A 24,338-nucleotide genomic window follows, 5' to 3' on the forward strand; every position below is an offset into this window, starting at 1 on the left:
GTAAATATTTTTTATAAAGCTAAGAAAATATAAGAAATATGTATCACTATTACCCAAATTGTTACATAAAAATAAAATTTTAATAACTATTAATCTTCCTTAAATCTGAATTAACTGTCTCTATGAAAATAATGGGTAAAATGATACTTTTTCTTTTAAAGATTTGAGAATGTGATTTTCAATAGAAGCAATACATTTTTAGCTTGGTGGCTCCTTTTTTTTTTTTTTTTTTAAACTTCGTCCTACTTGCTTTTGAATATCATAGGTTGGTGATATTGTGAAAAATTGCAAGATGTTTATTCTGTATACTCTTCTACATTTTAGCTAAAAAGTTGAATTCTCTCTCTTTTTTTTTAATGCAAATGCAGGTTTTGGGTTTTTTTTCCATCTTTTTTTCCTCTCACAGACCATCATGGTATTTGTTTTCTCCACTGAGTTCCCATTTAGGTCATTAAGACCTTGTGCTTTCATTCTTGTTTACCCTCAAAATTGTGTCTAATTCTTTCTCAGATAATAGGCTCAGAGTTGCTTTTTTCTTAAGCACATGTAGAAAACTGCTGCTCTAAAGAGTCTAATTTCTGAGATTGGAGTTTGAATTTTGCTTCACCCAAGTGTACTCCCCTCCAGTAGAAAAAATGATGAGATGAGTCCTTTAGACCTTTGTTCCTCCCTATTTGGATTCTGATTTTTGCCAAAAGTGAAATCATCTTTGTCTTTATCTTGTCTTTTATCAGAAATATCCTTTCAAGTTCTTTTGTTGTCTAGAGACTTTTCATTAAACTTCAAAGGAGCAAAAAACCTAAATTCTGCAAATTCAATGTAACCAAAAATTTTCAATCAATCTGGATTACTTCGTTCACATGATAAATATGTTGAAGTTGGAGTTGATCTTTTGAAGAAATCTTTGCTGGAACCCTGCTACACTGTAGGGCAAACTGCCTAGAAAAGCAATACAATGTGCAACTTAGGAAGATATATATGATTAAACTTGGGTCTCAGAGCAGTCTAGGAAGTCACCAAGTAGGATGGAATTATGCTTTACATACTGCCACCTTTAGTGTATTAAGTGATGATCATCACTAGATCATTTTGTTTGGGAACAAAAGTATTTTCCTTTAGCAACATCCTCAGAGTAGAGAATGCAAAGGTATTCCCTTTTTAATTGAGGCCAATACATTGGAAAAATATTATGGTTTATTTAAAAGAATAATAATCTTGTCCATTCTATAGGCATTTGTTTTGCTACCTGAAGCTGGGTCATTGTGCTTTATTGGAACTCACTTTCCAATGATCAAGTTATTTTTCCTTAAATCTGCTTTTGTCATCACCATACGTTATAGTAATGAAACATGTTTAATTAACTAATGCTTAAAGACTCCAAAATGAAATGAATTCACAAGCCAAATGTGGGACCATGGATAAATCTCTTCCTCTCTTTAAGGCTCAGTCTTCATTTCCACAAGAAAAGTTTAATCTTAACAATGGCAAAAGTATTTCCCAATTCTGAAGTTTCTTAAAAAATGAGTAAGAAAAGGGTGATGAAATTCTATTGCTGTTAAATATTTGCATTTCTGGAGAAGATATATTTTGAACTTGCCTGTTAATGACAGAAGGACTATCTAATTATTTTAACAATGACTTTATTTTAATCTAAACAATTGCATGAATACCCCAATAAATATACTTCGAATGAAAACTTCTATCTCTCAAGTTCTCTTTTGTATTTTTTGTCACATATTTACACTTTTCTTGTTTTCTATTTAAAGGCAAAGGTACATCTACCATGCGATAAAACAAAAGGAGATTTTTATTTGTTTACTTACAAGAAAATGCATAGCCCATGCCAACTGTTTAGCCACTTCAAGCTTCCATAATATGTTTATAGAATTTTTGTTCTTTTTAAGGTATGTGTCCAATGATCCAAATTTCACAAATTCTTGAACTAGAATATCTAAAAAGCAAAAATACACAGGTGTAGTTGAAAAAAATACCACTTGGACATTTATAGAACATATCATACATAGATATTATACATAAAATAAAGACAAATAAAATAAGAAAAAAGATTAAACATGACCAATTTTTAAAATCTTTTATTTTACAACAGTTGTGAAATAAAATCTAAGTTATGATATACACAATATACTTATTTTATTATATAGTAATTCCTAATGTTATTTACTACTGAAAAACTGCTACTATTCAATTTTGGTTAAAAAATTTCTACAATAGTCGTCCTTTAACAGGAGGAGCAGCCAAAGACACAGAAAATTTATGTAAATATATCTATATACAAAATACAAGAGTAATTCCTTATTCATTTACTCTTTCAGTGAAGTTGTCAATTTTTTGTCAGGAAAAAAAAACAAAAACATTTTCTTTCAAAAAGAGCCACAGGCTTAACTTGAGAAGTGAAATTCACTTAAGTGATGTTAGTTACCAAGGTCAAAGGTTCACAAAACCTCATCCAATGATTTCAAGTTTGAGTATGACTGTAACATCTCTTAAATATGCCCCCTTCTTTCTTCTGATTATGTCATCATTCTGATGCAGGCTCTCATCATCTCATACACAGACTACAAAAACCGCTTTTAAGCTAGTCTGTCTGCCACAAGTCTCTCTTTACTCTCTTTTAATGCAGCTGCAAAAATGATATTCCTAAAACAGAGACATAACCATGTCATACCCTTCTCAACAAACTCCACTGACCTCCTATCACCTCCAAGATCAAACCTAAAATCTTCGGTTCAACATATACAGCATTTATGGCTTAAGATCCTCCTCCTTCTACCTTTCCAGTCTTCTTAAACATTACACCTCCTCTACCAATTCCAATCCAGGGATACTGAGAGACACTTCTTCCCTTGGCTCTAGACATTTTCTCAGGAAATGAGAAAATTAAGCTTATAATGTTCTTTCTTCCTTATTTCTACCTTTTGGCTTCCCTGTCTTCCTTCAAGTCCCTCCTTCTACAGGAAGCCTTTTCCAATCCCTTTTAATTTTAGTGCCTTCCCCTCTGTTGATTATTTCTTATTTATCCATTACATAACTAGTTTATAGATAACTCGTTTGCCTGTGAGCTCCTCAAAGACAAGACTGTCTTTTGCTTATTTTGTATTCCTTACACTTAGCACTTAATAAATGTTTTAATGATTGTCACAGTAGGCCCTAACTAAATAACATAAATTATATCTGCCAGATCAAAATTTTTAGTCTTTGGAATCCTTCACATATTAAAAAATTTACTGAAGACTTACTTGAGAACTTCTGTTTAAAATGCAGGTCATATCCATCTCTCTTACTAGTATTAGAAAATAAAACACCTCAGACCTTGAAAAGGGTATTAGGGACCTCTCTGGGAGCTTGAGAACACTGTACTAGATTACAACCTCCTTGAGAACTAGAAACATGTCATTTAATTTTCATATTAACTCAACTGCACATAATAAATACTTAATAAAATGTTATATATGTTAAATGTTAAAATAAAACATGAAAATGATAGTTTGTTCTAAAAATGTTTTAAAAAGTGAAAGATGCAAATTCATGTTATAGCTTTGAAGATTGTATCATGAATGAAAATAATAATTTTAAAAACAATTTGAAGTGGCCATTTATATTTGTCATGCCAACTTCAATATTTCAATGAAGCTATGATCTCACAGATATATACATTTCCCCATTTCGGCAATCCAGTGACAACCTCTTTGTTTTTTTCTCACACATGATAGTAAATCTTCTCACTCCATGAATTTTATTCTTCCTCTTCCATTTCCAATTCCTGGCTTGCCTAACTTCCTTCAAGTCCTAGATAAAATCCCATCTCTGGCAAAAAATCTTTCCCAAATTCTCTTAATGCTAATTTAGAAGATCAATAATTTTAGAAGATTATCTGCAGTTATTCTATCTATTTCTTGCTTGAACATAGTTTTTTGCATGATGTTTCTTCCATTCCACCATAATCTCTTGGAGAACAGAAATAATCTTTTGCCTTGATTTGTATCCCCAACACTTGGCACAATGCCTCACATATAAAAATCATTTAACTTTGACTTGAAAATAAGCCATAATCATCTTTATAGCTTAAATAATTTTTACTCAGGTTCTTCCACAGAAAATTCATAAAGGATCCACCTAACATATAGGAGATCTTCCTCTTTCTATGTCTTTGTACATTTTGTTGTACCAATATCACTCTAGGGCCCATCATCACTTGCTAGTGGGACCAACCTAAGTGGTGGCCTAATTTAGCCATAGTAACCTGTCATGCCTTGAGTGAAAAAAGTAGTTCTGTTATATGTCTTTAAATGAGTCTGCATCCTTACACTTTGAAAATCAATTAACATCTCCTTTTTCGTACTAATGAAAGGGAAGTAAGTACAATTAATAGAGAAACATTGAATAATAAAAAAATTACTTTTGACTTTTTGCAGACTTGGTTTAGAATTCCTAATTATATTTTGCTTATTCTAATATTAAAAGTATTTAGCATATACTGTCTGCAAAGAAAGGAAATTTAAAAGCAAGCTGGATGAAATGGAAACAAACTTGTATTTTAAAGAATATTGTGGAATATCTTTTCTGGGTCATGGGCTTTATAAACTGTATCATTCTAGGGTCTAGATGAGTAAATATCTAATTTAATTAGTTTTGCTAAAATACAGTCACGTAAGTGTTTCTTCTACTCACCCCAAAGAACTGGTGATTCATAACTTTTTAAAACAAATGATCAGATGCTGACATTTAAATAGCTATAATCACAAGCAAAAGTTGATATTTTAAAATAGTACTCTATGGTTCTAGAATTTTTAATGGGCTGAAAGAACTTTACTTGAATCTCTATAGAACTGATTTTCTATTTGAAAGGTTGTACTAAAAATTCCTATATGTCTGGGTTTTTGACAAATTACAATTTCTACATATTAGCTATGTTTCTGAAAAAGATCTTCCTGTGTTTGCAGAATGGACCTCCTCAATAGAAAGAACATGAAGTTAACATAAAATGACCAAACATTTTACTTACTCTCTTCTCCACAAACACAGACTCCATAATTTAATACCAGATGCTTGTAAGAAAGCTGGCTCATCATGCTTGCTGCTTCAAAAAAAGACTAGAACGAATTAAGAAAAACAGTAAGAGAAGGAAGTTTACTAGATGATAAGTGTGTGCTGTGATATCATGTATAATTTGATGTCTATAGAGTTTATAGACCAGGGGTTCTAATGGGATGTGTGTGAGGGTTGTGTGTGATACTAATAGCTATGATATCTACTAACAGCAATTAACAATTATCTATTACTACTCTTAGCATTTCAAGTAAGTCAATTGACAAATATTTAATATATTCTAGTCACTCTGAAGATACATAGAAAGGCAAAAAAAAAAAAAAAAAATGTTCCTGCCTTCAAACAGCTCATGTTCTAACAGAGGATATAACAGGTAAATAATAATACATTTTATATTTATATAGACACATATGTATGTATGTATATATTCATAGCGTACATATATATATACACACACATACACACAGCACACACATACACATGTATGCACATGTGAATATGTATGCAATACTATGTATATATTAAGTATACACAATATTTTCTCTTTTTAATTTTTTTCTTTATTTTTTTTCCTTTCCTTTCCTTTTTTTTTTTTAAAGATATTTTCATAGTAGATTGATGGAAGTAATCTCAGAAGGAAGATGCTAGCAATAAGGGAGATTGGAAAAAATCTCCTGCAGAAGGTAGGATTTGAGCTAAGTCTTAAGGAAGCCAGGGGCATAAAGAGATAGAAGAAAAGAGGGAGAACATTCTAGAAATGGGGAAAATAGATGGTAGTTTGTTTCCAAGTAGGCTGGTGTAGTTGGATCAGAGTTCATAGAAGGGAGTCAAGTATGCAAAAACTGAAAACACAAAGGGATCAGGGCATGAAGGATTTTATAGGAAAACACTAAATTTTATATTTGATCCTGAAGATAACCAAGAACCACTGGAGTTTATTCAATGTATGTGTTTGGGGGGGGGGGAGGGGAAGAGGAGATATCACAATCAAACCTACACTTAGGAAAATCACTTTGGTAGTTGAGAGGAGAATGACTTAAAGCAGTAAGATTTGAGAAAGGGAGACCAATTCGATGGTTGTTGTAGAAGTCTATGTAAGAAGTGATGAGGTTCTGAAGTAGGGTGCTAGCTACGTAAGTGGAAAGAAGGGGGTACATATTAGAGATTATGAGATGGCAGAAATGGGAAAATTTGATAACTGAGCAGATATGTGGGAATAAGTAATGAGTCAAGGATATGACTAAGGTTGTAAACTAGTGAAAGGATGGTGGTCACCTCAACAATAATATGAAAGTTCAAAAGAAGGAAGGGTTTGAGGAGAAAGATGAGCTTTGTTTTAAACATGTTGACTTTTAGATGCCTAAAGGACATCTAATTTAATATGTCCCAGAGGTGATAATTAGATCACTTGCAGAGAGATAATAATCAAATCTATGGAAGCTGATGAGATGACTGAGAGAAAAAAGAAAAGGTCCATGGTAGAATTTTTAAGGACATACACAATCAGTAAGTGACATGAAAATCTGGGAATTATTTGCATAAAGATGATAATAGAACCCATGGGAGCTGATGAGATCATTGCAAAATGGAACAAGAGTTCCTAATCTCTTTGACATAATGGATAACCACTTTGGCAATCTGGTGAACTTACAGAAATTGCTCAAAATAATGTTTTTTAAATACATAAAATACATAATTTTATAATATAATGGAATTTTGAATAATATCACAATTACTTATAAATTTTAAAGGAAATCAATTATATTGAAGTAATTACCAAGCCATTAAAAAAAAAGTTCATGGACACAAGTTAAGAACACAGGGAAGGAGAAAGAAGAAGGCATAGGACTGTTTTGAGGAAACCTATGGTTAGTAGGTACTTTATTAGGTGGGAGCTTTTGCCCCCTCTCCTAGGGCAAAACAACAACAACACAAAAACTCCTAAAGTCAAAGATGAGCTTACCCTTAAAGTGAGGATTTATTTTGGAAAGCTTCCAAAGTTAGTCTGAGTTGTGGAGACAGCAGTAGGGGAGAGAGGTAGGAAGGCTCCATTAGCGATAACAGTAAACAAGAAAGATTCATTGCTTACAACTGGAAAATCTGATATACCACTATAGGAAGTGACAATTTGGGTAGGGAAGGATCACTGTACCTTACTGTTCCTGGATGTCTTGGGTTCCTGGTAGTCTAATACTTGCCTAGCCTAGTATTTCTGGCCTATGGAGTCATTTGAAATGTCACAATACTCAGAAGAAAAGATTAATACTAATTAGTTTGAAAATACATTTCTTTTACAAAGTATATCCTAACTTCAGTTAATAAGAATGATGACAAAAAGTTGTTTCAGGGATTTTTAAAAATTATTATTACATTAAAGAAGAAAGGGTCACTATCCTGTAAAAGGACCAGTGAGGAAGAATGCTATCCATCTTCTGGCAGTAAGATAATAAATTAATCTGAAGAATGAGATACATTTTGGGGAATTTGTTTTACTTGAGGCAGCTGGGTGGCAGAATGGATAGCATACAAGGATTAGAGTCAAGAAGAGTCATCTTCCTGATTCAAATCTAACTTCAGATGCATTAGCTGTGAAACCTTTGGCAAGTCATTTAACCCTTTTTGCCTCAGTTTCCTCATCTGTAAAAAAAAATGTCTGCCAAATGGGGTCACAAACCAAAAAAAAAAAAAAAAAAAAAAGTCAGGAAATAGCTGTAAATAAAACATCATAACTACTACATAATTCCACAACAAAATCATATGAATTAAAAAAAAATAAAATTACCCATCAAGCATATTACTGCTCAAATAGGATACAAACCTCTGAATAATTTCTATGTGCTTTATCCAGAACTTTTAATAGGACTTCTGTTTCATGGAGCTGGCCATAGTCTCCTATTTCTCTTCTTACACCTTTAAAAATCTTGGTAAAAGTGCCTTGCCCAAGGCTTTCATTCTTTAAAAAAAAAAAAAGTTAGAGAAAGGTAAAATATGGAAAGAAAAATGTTAGAAACCAACAAGAAAGTAGGTCAAATATGAAAGTGAGATATACACATTTTCTAGTTAAACTGGGATTTAGGATTCTATCAAGTAATTCTTCCATTTCATTAAACAATAAGAATGAAAACAAGGGCAATAATAGCACATGTGATGTTTACTGAAATACTTCAACATACTATAATCCATGGAATTTATAATAGTCTCCCAGTTTAACAAAGTAATAAACTATACTAATATAATTAATTTATTATATAGTCTCCAGTTCATTTAATATAAAATTTATTTCAATTACACACAAAAAAATAACAAGTTCCCAAAGTACTGGTAGTTTCATTTTGAAAAGAACTAAAGAAGAATGTTTGTTAATTTCATTTAAGACTAACCAATTGCTTTTGTGTATTTTAATTCCACTAATTAAAAATAAAAAAGACAGCTTATGTCAAGTTACAAGACTATACTTTTTATCTAACTTGTAAGTCAAGTTTCAACTATGGAGTTCTTCTCTGCTTTTGCTTTCTTGGGTTACCTAACTTTTTCCTCATGTTCAGAAACGGTATCACACATAATTTTTTTTTTTTTCATCTCCAGAATGAGACTTATTGAAACCAGGTAGGGATAAATTCTACATTCCACCTCTGAAAAGATTTTGAAAGTTTGGACAGGAAACCTGCCTTCTATAATTTAGCTTAATTTTTTATTTAATGACCATAGATCGCAGGAAAGGTCCTTTAGTGGCAGCTGGTAGACTTTTGTTTGGGGAACAAGGTAAGGAGGGACAATAGTATGCTGGCTATGTTAAGATATACTGTAATTAGCTCAGTAACTATTAAGTCATTTTGTATCTTAGATTAGTCAAATTTCAGATGATTCACATTTAAGAGTGAATTGGCAGATGAGTGAGACTAGGCTTGGTTGGTCCAGAGGTTCCTACATCCAGTGAAAATCTTGGTCAGAATGCCAAAGGTAATTATTTTAAAGTTTTGCCAAGAAGTGAACTGATTCAGTATACTGAAAAAACACATTATCACAAGGTGAACCAAAATCTGGAGAGGTCCTGAGACTAGTTCTATTGTCCCATTGTCCTTGAAAAGTCAAAACCTTTTGGAACTGCTGCAATAAAGAACCCGTCTGGCAGGTTAATCTTCTCAAAGCCAATCCTGACTTCACTGAATCTGAATGGAATCAGATTAACCCTGTAGGCAACACAATGACCATCAGATAGTACATCAATCAATCAACATTTATTAGATGCCTATTATGTGCCAGGCACTGTGCTAAATGATGGGAATTCAAAAAGAAGCAAAAGATAATCTTTGCCTTTGAGGAGCTTGTAGTTTAATGAAACACCTAAAAGTCTCAGGGCAATTATATGTCCTGATTACAAAACAGGAGAAAGAAGAGCAAGGATACAAACACTTGAAGTTGTTATAAATTGTAGAGGAAGAAATGTCTCTGGGAGAAATTGTATTTTACTTTCTGTATTGATCTGGAGAATTCCAACTCAGACATGACAAAGCATGAATCAAATCAGCAATATGATCTATGGGTCAAAATAGCTTAGTGATCTAGGGTGACGTTAAACAAGGCAAACTTTGAGAAAGGGGTGAAAAACCCTGTGTTTTGTTATAGACAGTTCACATCCAGAGTACTGTTTTTAATTTGGTATGTCACAACTTAGGTACACTGACACAATGAAGGAGGCACAAAGAGATAATCAGGATCACAAAAGGCCTTAAGCAAAGCAGTGAAGGAAAAAGAAACTTAACACAATAATTTAAGGAGAAAACAAGATCAATGGGAACTCCATTCTATAATGTTATTTGAAAGAACTAGTACTATTACTCATTTGGAGAAGTCTTGCTAAATGACTTTTCAAAGAATGTGATGGTAGGGATTTCTTCTAGATATGGATTAGAGAAATGACATATAGGATCCCTTTCAAATCTAAGTATTTATGATTTTGTGAAATATGCAATAGAATCAAGGTATATTTGAGGAAGAAGGGGTCTTAGACTTTATGTAGCTCCAATCCCTCATAATTTATAGAAAAATGAGCTGAGTTTCACAGAAGTGGTTACCTAGCTTCCATAAGGAGTGGCAGCATCGAGAATAACAAAATCTAAGTATTCCCAATCTAATGTTCTTTCCACTACCCTCTGATATCAGAGATGTTTTCATTGTAAATGGGAATAAGAAGCTCCCTTTTAGGTCCAAAAGGAAAAGAGAATCTAAATAACTTATACTTATTACTTTTTTTGATGATTTCCCAAGTAAAACTTAAGTTTAAAATTACAAACTAGCAGCATATTTTCTCATTCCTAATTCAAGTTTAATAATGTACTGGCTTCCAGGTCTCTTCAATAATAGGACAAAAACAAATGAAGCAAGTTGAAAGAAGACATTATTTCAAAGTAGGCATCCAAATTTTAAAATTTTAAATAGGAAATTATCTGCATCTAATGACTTACAAATATTAAATCTTCATTTCTGATTTTATGAAACACCATTTGGTTCACATTATTATGCCTCTGCAATGTTGGTGATGTGGGAACATCAGAAATGCCATTACTCCTGAAGACTAGAAGATTTGATTTATCTAGAAAAGAGTCAAAAGGAAAAAGAATTTGTCAGTAATATAAATTAACTGGTCATCTAGCACAGTACCTTAAAAAAATGTAAATTATTGATAATATTAAAGAAATACATGATAGGTACTCAGCATGATTACTGATCTTTGAGATGTTTCGTTAAAATATTATTAGGTCTGAAGCTTATTCACTAAATTTGATCCTCAAATATATGAACGGAAGATATATTTCCAGAAAAATGAATAAACAATTCATGATTAAAGAATTAAAATCCTTTCATCTAAAATATAAATGGATATTATTTTTTCAATGTAATCAATACCTATTTCCCAAAACATTTACTTCAGCAAATGACATGCTTTTTTATTCCTTCAGAAGAAAAAAAAAACTAGTTTGTACTTATTCCTGAACTTGTAAATTACCGGTAAATGTTAACTGCTAGAAACCTGTTAAGAATAAGGAGATGGTAAGATTAGCACTACAAGGGAGATGTGGAAAGGTTTCAAATGTTAATTCCTTGATTCTATCCAATGTTTGCTTTGGTGATATGAGAATGAATAATACTTTCTACTTTTAGGACACTTCCTTTTGTTGTTTTTTAAACAATTTGAGGTATTGTGAAACTTATAAAGTGCAGTCAAATAACACTTATCAGTGCATTGTTTTTACTTGACAATGCTATACAATAAGTCTTACCAGTTTTGATAGTCATTATTATCTAGGACAGCTAGGTGGTATAGCAGTTATTAGAGTGTAAGGCCTGAATCATATTCATGATTCAAATCCAGCCTCAGACACTGAATAGCTATGTGACCTTGGGCAAGTCACTGAATCATGTTTGCCTCAGTTTTATCATCTATAAAATGAACTGAAGAAGGAAATGGCAAACCAGTAGTATCTTTGCTAAGAAAACCCTAACAGGGGTTATGAAGAGTCAAGACATGACTGAAAAATGACTGAATACATATTATCTTCCCAGCAGTGGTTAGATTTAAATTTCATTTCCTGTGGAAGCATTTATTTATTTCTATTGTTTGTTACTTTTGCTCTGGGGGCCATAATAATGTGCCTACATTTCAGAAAGAGTTCATATGATTTGAACATAGTTGGATGATTAATGGTTTCACAATTCCCAAATTGTACACATTTTCTATGAAAAATTTCACTTGACTTGACCCTAGTTCAATTGCAGTTGAATCTGAAAAGGAGTCACCATTTTGAAAATTGTTAATGACAACAAATCTATCTTAGTTACTGAATCCTTCTCCCTGCTCTCTGTTCTCCACCAGTATCACTGATCTTTTATTACATTTCTCTTCATTTCCTTGATTAATGGGATTTTTATGCATTTTTGTTCTGGGAAGACAAATAATTTCTCATTTTTTTCTAATTTCAGAGCTACAGAAACTGAGTCATTGAAAAAATAAATAGAAATAGCTTTACTTTTAGTAATGTATAAATATGTCTAGAACTGAAAAATTAAATACAAACATCTTTACTTGTAGTAGCATACAAATGTCTAGAAGTATTTCTCACCAGCTTAGCATATACATACTTAATATATTACAATTTATGCTTTAGAATGAAATATAGTATCCCAAGAACACTTGCCATTTTAGAGGCTCACACTATTAGGGATTTAGATTAAAAAAAACAAACTGGCCTTGTTCCAAAGTGAGAATGGTTGCACATCAAATATGAGAACAAGTTTCTGTAAATCTTTTGCTATCATTTAAAAAAATATATAAGATATCCATGTTAACAGCAAATAGAAATGACTATAAAGTCTTTTTACCTTTGGGCTTTGGGGGGCAACACTTGGTAAACTGGAAAATGATGTTATCTGAGCGGACAGTTTCCATCTGATAGCAATTCAAGAGGTCCTTAAGATTAGTGAAGTTCTTTTTAGTCCCACTGAGGTTGAACTCTCCATTCTCATTTTTTGTAATCAAACAGTGCTTATAATCAGTGATATTTTCCCGCTTTTTGAGTTTAATCAGGAAGAAAGAGGGAAAAAAAACATCATAATAATGGTCACAATGATGAAACTAGCAAGAGGAATATTGCAAAAAGAATAAAAAACTCCCGAAACCAAACAACCAGAAGAACTTATATGGAAACTTAAACTCTGATATCTAAAGCACTGCCATTATATAATGTGAACTTCTTGCCAAAGGAAACCATCTAATAATATCATACAAGTGCCTTAGAAATGAGTCTCAACAACAAATAAACAATACAATAATAATCAATTTTAAAAAAACTGAAGCTACCTGTTAAATGAAATAGCTATAACAAAAATCAAAGGGTTTGTAGGTAACATAGGTTATGTGTTTCCACTTTCTTTACTTGTTCCCTAATAAGTGAAGTTTAAAAGAGTAGAATGGCAGAAATTCTCCCTCAGCCCACTATAATCTATATATACTCTCTCAGTGAGCAAATCTATTACCATACTTTCAAAGCTTTCTCACCAATGTAAAATGATAGCTAACTAATGCTTTAAAGTTTAAGCATTTCACGTGTCATCTCAACTGGGAGACATAGCGTAGCTTTTTATTGTATCTTATCTTGGATTATTATCTTATAGTTTCACGTGCTTAATACTTGATTTCCCTTAAATATTTTAAGTTTATTGAGGTTGGAGACTCTATCATAGTTCTTTTGTAACCTTCAAAGGAACTAGTATTGTGTTAGGTATGCTGTAGCAAGAATTCCATAAATATTTGCTGGATTTGATAGAACTGAAAAGTAAGAGTGATTATTTTGGTAAAATGTCATTTATGCATCAAGAAAACAATTAAGACCTACTCATTATTCCATATGTATCAATCTTTTGTTTGTGAAATGTTCACATGCTCTTGAATTATCCATTTCAGAATACTCAAGGAAGCATGATATTTCGAGCAAATTTTAACCCCAAATGATAAAATGAAAATAGTCAGATTTGCAAAGAAATTTTTTTCATTTCAATTAATAATCAAAGATGTTTTTAAAATAAGAATAGTTATAATAATAAAAAGTAAATTATGTTCTGTAATGTATATGAATGATATCTAAACTATTGTAAATACCTGTCTCAAATAAAAACAAAGTTGACAAATGAAAATGTAGTGTAGTGCATGGAGTGCTGGTCTCAGAGTGAGAAAGACCCGAGTACAAATCCCATCTCTGACACATACTGGCTGTGTGTGCCTAAGCAAGTTATTGAATTCTCTAAGGGTCCACAGGCAGCTTACGAAGATTAAAATATGCAGAAAAAATGCCCATCTGCATTGGCAGAGAAAGTACCTGTGAAACCTGTGAAATCACAGGGCCAATTTTTTAAAAAGTTAACAAATTACTTTCGCATCTTACTTAAACCATACAATATGAGGTTAAGTAGAAAAATATGATTCCTGCTTTACAGATAAGAAAATGAAATGTGAAGTTACTTACCTAAAGTCATACAGATAATATTTGTTATAGTGATTATAACAAGTCTTCCAATTCTTGATTCTCAATTTGCTATTTTTAAAAAATTTTTTTAAATGCCAGAAATCTACTTTCATAATCTATGAAACTACATTTTAGACCATATCAATATATTAGGTATTTCTGTTAACAAAATTCTTCCTTAGATCTGATCTAAGACTAATCTATTTTATATCAAAATCTTCACTGTAATGAAGTTTTAGTAGAGTTTTATGTTTTAAAAAATACAGGTTGTAATTCACTATAATACTGAATTTATTGTTCAAAACCATTCCTTAAAAAGAGATTACATTGTTTTAAAGACTTTAAGGCAGGGTTATGTGGTAAAAAGAGGAAATGGTTTGGAGACAGGAAGACCTAGGTTCTCACACTAAAAGTTGTGCTATCACTTAATTTCTCTGAGCTTCAGTTTCCCCAGCTGTAAAAAGGGAATAATATCTATAGAATCAAAGTTTATAAATCTTAAAACTCTATGAAAATGTTAGCTTTTCTTACAGTACTTTTATTTCCTTATAATTTTCTTTTTATACTTTTATACATTTTAATAATGAATTAAATTGCTCATAAGCTATTTTGTTGTTCCTTGTTTGATAAAGCTCTCTTAAGTAAAATTTAAATCAAGGGCTGAATTGATTTGGGCAAAATACTGTTTAACTGACTGAGACAATGAGCACAAACAAATTGCAAGGTGATTATAACAGAAATTTGTTGTAAATATTTCTATGATTTTTCATTAATTATCTAAATAATGTGATGACTCATTATGGTATGTTGATAATCTATGCCAGGAGATGGCAAATTAGAAAGAATCCTACTAATATAGAAAGATTTTGAACACAGAGCCAACAATGAAAGGATTACATATATCTGTTGACCAAGGCATACCCTACTCAAGACTGGAGAAGGTTCATCAACAGAAAGTTGACTACTATTTAATGAACTTTTTCAGTGATATCAAATAACAAAGACTACCACTAAATCACCAAATGGGTCAAGACTTTCAATAGGGAATTATGTACTCACATGAACAAAAAACCACAGATCTTTTAGATATTTGAGTAAGACATAAAAGGAAGCTTGAAAGAATAAATGTTCCCATTCCCTGCAGACTAAAAGTAGGAGTTCAAGTAATAATTCACAAGTTATCAATACAAGTTATAATTCTGACTATAGACTAAGGAATAAAATTAAATATGCAAAAATATTTGAAATAGACAAGATCTTTCCTGTTCTGATAAGCAGGATATTACAATTCATTAACACTGTCTACTTACCTCAACGGCAAAAGTGAGAAAATATGTATTAAAGTCCTTGGGGCTACATCGAAGGACATAGAGTCCAGTCTGGTTACCTGCTTTCTTCAGTTTACTTATGGCAAAATCCATCCTGAAGGTAAAGAAGTCATCTCTTTATCAGGAAAATGATAAGATGAGTATATATAACTGCTGACAATGATCACTACTACTACTATTACTACTATAACACATACATATACACATATGTATCTATATACACATAAATATACACATTATACAGAAACATATATGTGTGTATATGTATGTATCTATGTTCACATTTCAAAACCAAATTTTTTCTTTATGTTACTTTTACATATATGGTAAAAGTTTCAAGATTGTAAGACCAAATATTTATCATTAAAAGATTAAAATTAAAAGTGAAGGTGCTCCAAAAAACTGAGACTTTTTATTCTTTATGGTTGCAGATAATTTTTCTAAGGAAAAAAAATTAACTATTCATACTGAATTTAATCTTGCAGATGCTCCTATTGCTTTGGAAACACAAAAAAAAGGACACTGATGACTTTTGTGATGGAACAAATTTGCCAGAAACAATAATAAAATTTTATTTTCTTGATGTCTCCTCCCTTCTAATCTTAATTCTATATTTAAAACAAGCATTCCTTTTCACAATACCACATCTGTTTTTGATTATATCTGAAATCAAGATGGTATAAAACTCTGTGCAACTGATTCTAAGGTATGTACTAATCAAATAATACACATGTATACATTGTAATAATTCAAATAGTATCAAAGTCTTAGGAAAGAACATATTCATATTGCCACTGAAAATCTGAAGCAAGTTGAAAGAAAAAAAACTGCTTTTGAAAATTTACTTACATATGACATACAGGTGGAATATTTTTAAGGATATTTAAACAGTAACAAAATTTTATAAGCATATTGTCCGGGGGTTAATATGTCATTATTTCTTCTGAACAAAGTTTTCTGATAAGTTTTTTTCCTCCATTTTAAAAGAGTTCATTACTTACGAAATTGGGCCATGACAGTTGCTTTGAATATTTTCAAGGACTGTTGGAGGAGCTACTTCTTTACAAAGGTAATGATGTGCATCAGCAGTTAATCTATAGTATCCATCAATTAATGATACAAAAGATAGCGCTTCTCTCAATGAGCAAAATTCAATTTCCTGAAGGCAATGAGAGGGAGAAAAGAGAATGAATATCTACTAATACTGTTTAAGAATCAACTAATAAAGGCCAACTGTGTACTAGATATTTTATACAAAGATAATATTAGTCCTAATAACTATCAGTTGTCTTAAGTTGTGAACATTTAGACTTCTTATAGCATCAAATGTTAAGAAAAGGCAAAGGTAACTTAGTTACTTGCTTCTTAATACATAGTGATACTTAAAGAGTACAGTGTTATATGTAACATCTCAGAAATACATTTCAAAGAAGATACTAAAATATTACTATGATAACTAACAAAGGTTTTTTTCTTCCTTTCATTATGTTGGTTTCTACAAAATGGCTTCTCCATAAGGCCTGGAAATACAACATTAAGTCCTTCTTTAACATTTATAAAGGGGGCATCTTTGAAGATGATGCTCTCATATTACAAATACTTTTACCCTCTCTCCACACTTTCAATTCTTTGACTTTATGCATTTCTTATAGCAAAGCATACTGTTTCAAACATCTTTAATACACTTCTCTTTTATAGTTAATAATATGTACATAATTTGTTTCCTATTCAAAGCAAATTCTATGAAAGCAAGGACTTTATATGAAGAAATTAAAAACATTTTGAAATATAGTTATGTAAGATGCATTTATGACCTTGTTTTAATACATACTGACTATATGATTCTGAGCAAATAATACCATCTTAATACCACCAGGAAACTTTAGTGACAAATTACTTATGTAAATAAATCAATAAATATGCTAAAGGCCTCTAGTGAGCCAGTGAATAAAGTATCAGGCCTAGAGTCGGGAAAACCTAGGTTCAAACATGGCCTCAGATATTTACTAGATGTGTGACCCTGACAAACTCATTTAATCTTTTTTTTTTTTTTTTTGTCTCAGTTTTCTCATCTAAAAAATGGGGATAATAATAGCACTTTTGCCCCAGGGTTGTCATGAAGATCAAAAGGGATAAAAATAATAAAGCACTTAGCATAGAATAAGTGCTATATAAATGCTTTCTTTTATTATTATATTATATATATTATAAAGATTGTTCAATCTCTAAATTTTTAAAATAGAAATAATCTTAGAAAATTAAAGAATCTCACAGTTCACAAATATTTGGTAAATCTTAAAATTTTTCATTTGAAATTTTCAGATATCAAACATTCCTTAAGTGCGACAGGTATCAGAAAGGCTTTGTTACTGTCTGTCTTAAAAGAAAAATGTTCTTCATCTTTTATTACCTTTTCAATGCATTCTACCTGCCCTAGTCAGACTAATCTGCTTGCCATCAATGTTCATGATTTGCTAATTTTATTTACATAAAGCTCTCTCCTGGAAGGTATTTCCCTTTTCTCCCCTTAAGCCAAGTCTTCCATCTCCTTTAAAAACTATGCACCTAAAAAAATTAACTTCACAAGGCTCTGACCACTTCTCTTTTTTGTAGTTATTATACACTTAGTTACTTCAGAGATATAAATCATCACCAGAATTTAATTTTAAGCTTAAGAACAGGAACAGTATTTATTATTTCTTTTGTAGATCTGTTATTTAATCTACAAGGTTCTAATCTATGGGTTCTACACAAAGTGAATGAATGAGTAGAAAAAATTATCAAGACATAAATGACCCAATCTCAAAAGTTTTTTTTTTTTGTTTTCTTTTTACAAGTTGTACATAATAGTATTTTTGAATCACAACTACCTACTATGCTGGGGAAATCTCACGCTTCTAGTTTTTGTGAAATTTACTAACTATATAGGTTCCTGACCATTGCAGGTTATCATGATAGTCATACTAATCATAAAAATCCTAGTACAAGAGGACTTGACAATGTACCAGAGCAGAAAAAGTACCTTGTGATGCCAGTTAAATCAGATTTGAAGTGGTGTGTATGTGTGTGTGTGTGTGTGTGTAGAGGCAGAGAAAAAGTATGCAAAATATTAGGTGTTCTCAAGGCACAAAATGAACTGAAGGGTCAATTATTGACCTCAAAAAGATTATAATCTAGTTGGAAAGAAAAAAAAGATAATTTTTTAGTGATGTTGACATAAGAGCTCCTATTTCTAAAATGACATCTATGCTGCTCTCTAATGAGAGTAAAGAAGGCCTAGTTTGAATGTAATTATGCTAATATGTTGTAAAAAAATAAAAACTATTTTCAAACTCTGTCATCACCACTATTTTTATGAAACTGAAGACATATATTTTTATGTCAGTGCCTGATATATAGTAGATGCTAAATAAATGCTTGTTGCTTGACTGATTCTATCACATTTGACTCTAAGAAAACTAAGTGTAATTTGTAAATAGCACAAGAAATTTTGAGGCTTTAGACGATTTATATTTTTAAAGTATAACTTCTTTTTATTCTAATCATTTATGCATGGCATCATCATGAGAATTTCTTAAATGTCTAAAAATATTTTTATATAAAGAAATCAAAGCCAATAATAGCTTGAATTTATTAAACATATTAAATAATCTAATTCATACACATCATATATGTACGTATATTAAAAACACACACACATGTGTCAATGTGTGTGTCAGAAGATACTAATGTCTAAGAAGAATAACATAAACTGACCCATTTTCTACCCTGAATTTCAGTCTTATATCATTAATTACCTACCTATTAGACATTTCAAATTGGATACCTCAACAATTGGATACCTAAAAACAAACTCTATTTTTGTGCCTAAATCCTTTTCTCTTTTAAACTTCCCCATTTTTGATGAGGACACCAACATAACCTTCCCGTGCCTCAGGTTTGTAATTTTGGCATGATTCTCAATTTCTCTCTTTCATCATAACCAGCTGCTTGTTAAGTTTTGTTCTTTGTACCTTCACAACATCTCCTTCAGCAGAATCATTTTCTTCACTCACACAGGTAACATTTTAATTCAGGGCTTCATCACCTCTTACCTAAATTAGTATAACAGTCTCCTAATTGTGATTCAAGTTTCTCCAGACCATTCTAGGCAATCCTATATGCTTGTGCCCAAGCAAAGTTCCTTAAGTAAAGGTTTACGTGATTCCCTTATTTAACTAAGTGTAATGGTTTCCTATTGCCTGTAGAATAAAATATAAATTCCTTTGCTTGACTTTTAAATTCCTATAAAACCTGGTTTCAACTTAGCCTCATTAGACATTATGAGTCCTCCCCAATCAGCAATCGAGCCAAACTGGTCTTTTTGTTCCTCACTTAAGACTGTCTATCTCCCATCTCACAATTTTTATACTGATAGTCTTCCACATCTGAAATAGACTCAATGACATGGAGGAAGGAAAGAAGTGTATCTTTTGTTCAAAGATGTGGCTTAAGAACCATTTTCTGCAATACTTTTCTGATTCTCTGCAACAAATGTGTCCAAATTCTCAATACCACCTATTGAACTACTTTCAGAGTGTTATGGCTGTATGCAAATCTTAATTTTATATTTATGCTATATATGTTTTTATATGTACTTATTACTTCCTTATTATTATATTCTTATTACTTATTAATATGTTCTTATTACTTCCTTCATTAGAATGAAATCTCAGTGCAAGCAGAGATTATTTTATTCTCCATACTTATATCCCCGAGAACCTAGCACAGTTCCTGGCACATAATAGAGGCTTAATAAGTATTTTTTAATGTATTTGTAATATTCTTTAGTGATGTGTACTGTGATTATTTTTTTTAATGACTTCAGCTATCCAGAATCTTATAGATATTTCCATTGGCAGGATATTCTCACTTTAGTTTCAAAGAAAGGTATTATTTCTTCCAAGTACATAAGAAAGAGTTTTCTTTAAATTTTGTGCAGGAGACTAGAATTTCTGACTTCAATAAAGTAAAAGAAAAGAAAATTCTATGAGCTCCAAGTAAAGAGAACATTCAACTTTCCTTTCTTAAGACATCATAATACTGAAAAAATTGAGAGTTATTCAGTATAGAATTTTTGGACTGAATTAAAGAAAATAAAACTTGGCTTGGCTCGAATCCTAAAGAAATAGATCCTTTTGAAATAGAAAAAATGAAGAGAACTGCTTTTTGTTTTAGCCATATACTTTGCATCTAATTCTAAATATAACCAATGTACAAGTAACTACAAGATATTTATTTCACCAACATTTTCTGTCTCTGTCTCTCTCTGTCTCTCACACACATACTTTTAAACTTCCCTTTATATACTATCTTCTTTTATTAGAATGTAAACTCTTTGAGAACACAGACTGTCTAGCTTGTATGGAACTTATTTGTATTTCCATTGCTTAATACAGTGTGTAGGAGCTTAATAAATGATTTATCTCTCAAGCTACTCATATTAAATTTTATCTTCATTTTGATGAACATAGCAACTGAAGCAGATGCCAAAACAAAATAATTCAGTCAATAAACAATTACTGAGTTTTTATGAACAATGTATTGTGTTAAGCACTGAGGATATAAAGAAAGGTAAAATATAGTCCCTGGTTTTTTTTTTCCCTCTAATAATATTTATTACATGTAAATTACATGTAAAAAGAATTTGCAACATTTTTGAAAGTTTTTAAAGTTGAGTTCCTTCCTCTATCCCTTCTTCTCTTCACAACACACTAAACAATTTGATATAAATTATACATGTGCAATCATAAAACATTCCTGTTTTAAAGATGTATTCTTCTAACAAATATATTTTTAAAATTGTACATTCCCTCTCTAAAGTAACCTCAGGAAACTACATATTAATTTCAAAAATATGGCTAATCCTGAAAATATTTTTATATATTTTTGACAGTGGAAAAATGTTAATATCTTTTCAAGACAGATTTGCCTTTCTTAAGGGCCAATGACAAAGTTGGATGATATTATTTTAGAACAAAAAAAATCACATCATGAGTGAAAGAAAGCACATTCATGTGAGAGAAACCAAAAAATGCCTCAAGTTTCACATTTTTACATCAGGCAAAAGTCTGAAATATTTCAGAGTTCATTATGTAAAGCTTGGAAAACAATGACACTAATGTAAAAGAAACATGTCAACAGTGTCTTTCTTATTTTGACATTCAGTCTTTCTTATATCTTGGGGGAGTATTAGAATTTTTTCATTACAGAGTTTGACCCAGTTTCCTAGTCATATTAGAAGCATTATATTTCATCAATAATGGACATTTTCCTCTAAAACATTTTATTATGTCCAGTTTTCCTTGAAAGAGCTATACACATCTTTATGATTTCTTGCTTATCACCAAAAAGTGTATGTATATTTACAGAAATTTTCCTCATATTCAAATTTTCTTTCAGAATACATATATTTTCTTTGTCTAAATTTAACTAGTTAGCCATTATTCTTATAATCAATCACACAAAGGAACAAAATTTCTGATCTCAATATTTTAATTAGTCATGACTACTTTATATTCATTATGATGTACAAATTTTTTTCCTACCTTATACTTAAGTCTTTTATCATGTCAAGCATCTCATTTGAAAATTTACTTAATTTAATATAAAATTAGTCAACTTTTTTTTCTAAAATGAGATAAGTATTTTATACCCACTTCCATTTCACTGAAGTTGCTATCAGCACAAGATTGACTATCCACATTTTAAATTAATTACTGCTTCAAGTTGAAACACATTAAGTCATACATTAAGATCAGATTTATTATGACATAGCCATATTTGTAGAATAAGCCTTTGAATAACTAGTTGGCCTTATCAAAGAAATAAGGCATCAATTTGCCTCCTTGTGCTGGCTAATAAGCCTTGAAGCCCAAATACAGAACATAAATATTTTTCTGTATTTTCTCCATTTGTTACTAAAAGAAAAACAAAAATAAAAAAATGTTGAAGCATGTGAGCAATAAAAATCCATGTGCGCGTGCTATTACTGGGCTTTTACCCCAAAGAGATACTAAAGAAGGGAAAGGGACCTGTATGTGCCAAAATGTTTGTGGCAGTCCTGTTTGTAGTAGGTAGAAACTGGAAAATGAATGGATGCCCTTCAATTGGAGAATGGTTGGGTAAATTGTGGTATATGAATGTTATGGAATATTATTGTTCTGTAAGAAATGACCAACAGGATGAATACAGAGAGACTTGGAGAGAATTACATGAACTGATGCTAAGTGAAATGAGCAGAACCAAGAGATCATTATATATGTCAACAACGATACTGTATGAAGATATAATCTGATGGAAGTGGATTTCTTTGACAAAGAGACCTAATTCAGTTTCAATTGATCAATGATGGACAGAAGCAGCTACACCCAAAGAAAGAACACTGGGAAATGAATGTAAACTGTTTGCATTTTTGTTTTTCTTCCCGGGTTATTTTTACCTTCTGAATCCAATTCTCCCTGTGCAACAAGAAAACTGTTTGGATCTGCACACATACATTGTATCTAGGATATACTACGACATATTCAACATATATAGGACTGCTTGCCATCTAGGGGTGGGGATGGAGGGTGGGAGGGAAAAATCGGAACAGAAGTGAGTGCAAGGGATAATGCTGTAAAAAAATTACCCTGGCATGGGTTCTGTCAATAAAAAGTTACTATAAAAAAAAAAAAAGATTGAGGCATCATAAGTACAGTATGGGTTTCTCATTGTCAAACATAAAAAAAAAATGTTGAAATGCATTATTTATATTTTTTGACTACTTTCCTCTCAATTAGGAAGAGGTTATTCTTTATAACCATGATGCTACATTATTGACTCTTTTCCCCTTTTGGTTTCATTTATTTCTTTTATTTCTTAAGCTCATAAGATAGCTATTCTAAGAAATAAATGTTTCCTCACAGTCTTTCCCTGTTTTTTTCTACCATTTATTTCATAACTTTCATAGATGAAAGACAAAAAAAGGTACACTGTCTCTGACTCCACAGGAAGATCCTTGTAACAAGACATTTATTTTTTTCAAATGAACTTTAAGTTTCCACTCAAACTATCTTTTCCATAGAATTTCATTTAGCTCTTAAAATAACTATATATATAGTCACTGTGAAAGTATAGTGAAGCAAGTGTTACACATGTAAAGAACCCATAAGTTAGAAGCAATAGAAACTTCAATTACTTAGCAAACAAAATCCATTTCATAATCTGATATAAATTTCTAAAACCTAAAAACATTCTAAACCACATGAAGAGAGATTGCATGGCAAATAGATTAATTCAAGAGTAAAATTTGGCTTTTAAAAAGAAACCAATGTTTAAATATGTTTAAATGTAATATCACCTATTTCACTAGATTCCACCAGAGAGCCACAAGTACTGTTACTGAATCTTTAAGAAACTGAATGCTGTAGAAAGGGCAATGTAGAGTTACATATAACATTTCATGGTGTGCTTCTTTCTCCCCTTAGAGTAGGGGAAGTGTGTATTTTACTTTTTATTTTCAAAAATGTATAAGAGGTATTCTTAACCTTTTTATGTCTTACAGAAATCTTTGGAAATCTGGTAAAGCCTATATGTCCCTTTTCAGGATATTTTCAAATGCATAAAATGAAATACATAGGATTACTAAGGAAACCAATTATATTTGAAATATTATTATCAAAAAATATTGGAAAAAATTTTATGGGTTGTAGATTAAAAACTCCATATCTAGTAAATGAAGTAAGAAAACAGAGAGACATAAAAAATGTGAAGAAACTTCTTTTTGTGACAAATGTCAATTTAATTTTAAGAAGAAATATAAAAAGAATTTTATGAGAACAAAGATTCTGAAAAGTGATCTCTTGGGAGAAACTAAAGATGGTACTTTCCTGTCAAGTTTGGA

The 24,338-nt window shown here is 31.2% G+C and overlaps 1 protein-coding gene across 2 annotated transcripts in view; it reads right to left on the reverse strand.

Moving 5' to 3' along the window:
* JAK2 (Janus kinase 2) overlaps nucleotides 1–24,338 on the reverse strand; it is a 144,542-nt gene that overhangs the window by 23,529 nt on the left and 96,675 nt on the right. For both annotated transcript variants that reach the window (XM_003762130.4, XM_023497913.2), the window contains 7 exons: nucleotides 16,417–16,574; nucleotides 15,398–15,509; nucleotides 12,448–12,634; nucleotides 10,533–10,660; nucleotides 7,886–8,020; nucleotides 5,024–5,111; nucleotides 1,824–1,951 (listed from right to left, as the gene is read on the reverse strand). In XM_003762130.4, coding sequence (XP_003762178.1) covers nucleotides 1,824–1,951; nucleotides 5,024–5,111; nucleotides 7,886–8,020; nucleotides 10,533–10,660; nucleotides 12,448–12,634; nucleotides 15,398–15,509; nucleotides 16,417–16,574 — 936 coding nt within the window. The remainder of the gene's footprint in view (nucleotides 1–1,823; nucleotides 1,952–5,023; nucleotides 5,112–7,885; nucleotides 8,021–10,532; nucleotides 10,661–12,447; nucleotides 12,635–15,397; nucleotides 15,510–16,416; nucleotides 16,575–24,338) is intronic.

This window comes from Sarcophilus harrisii, chromosome 1 (assembly GCF_902635505.1).
Source record: "Sarcophilus harrisii chromosome 1, mSarHar1.11, whole genome shotgun sequence".
NCBI classification, from domain to species: Eukaryota; Metazoa; Chordata; class Mammalia; order Dasyuromorphia; family Dasyuridae; genus Sarcophilus; species Sarcophilus harrisii.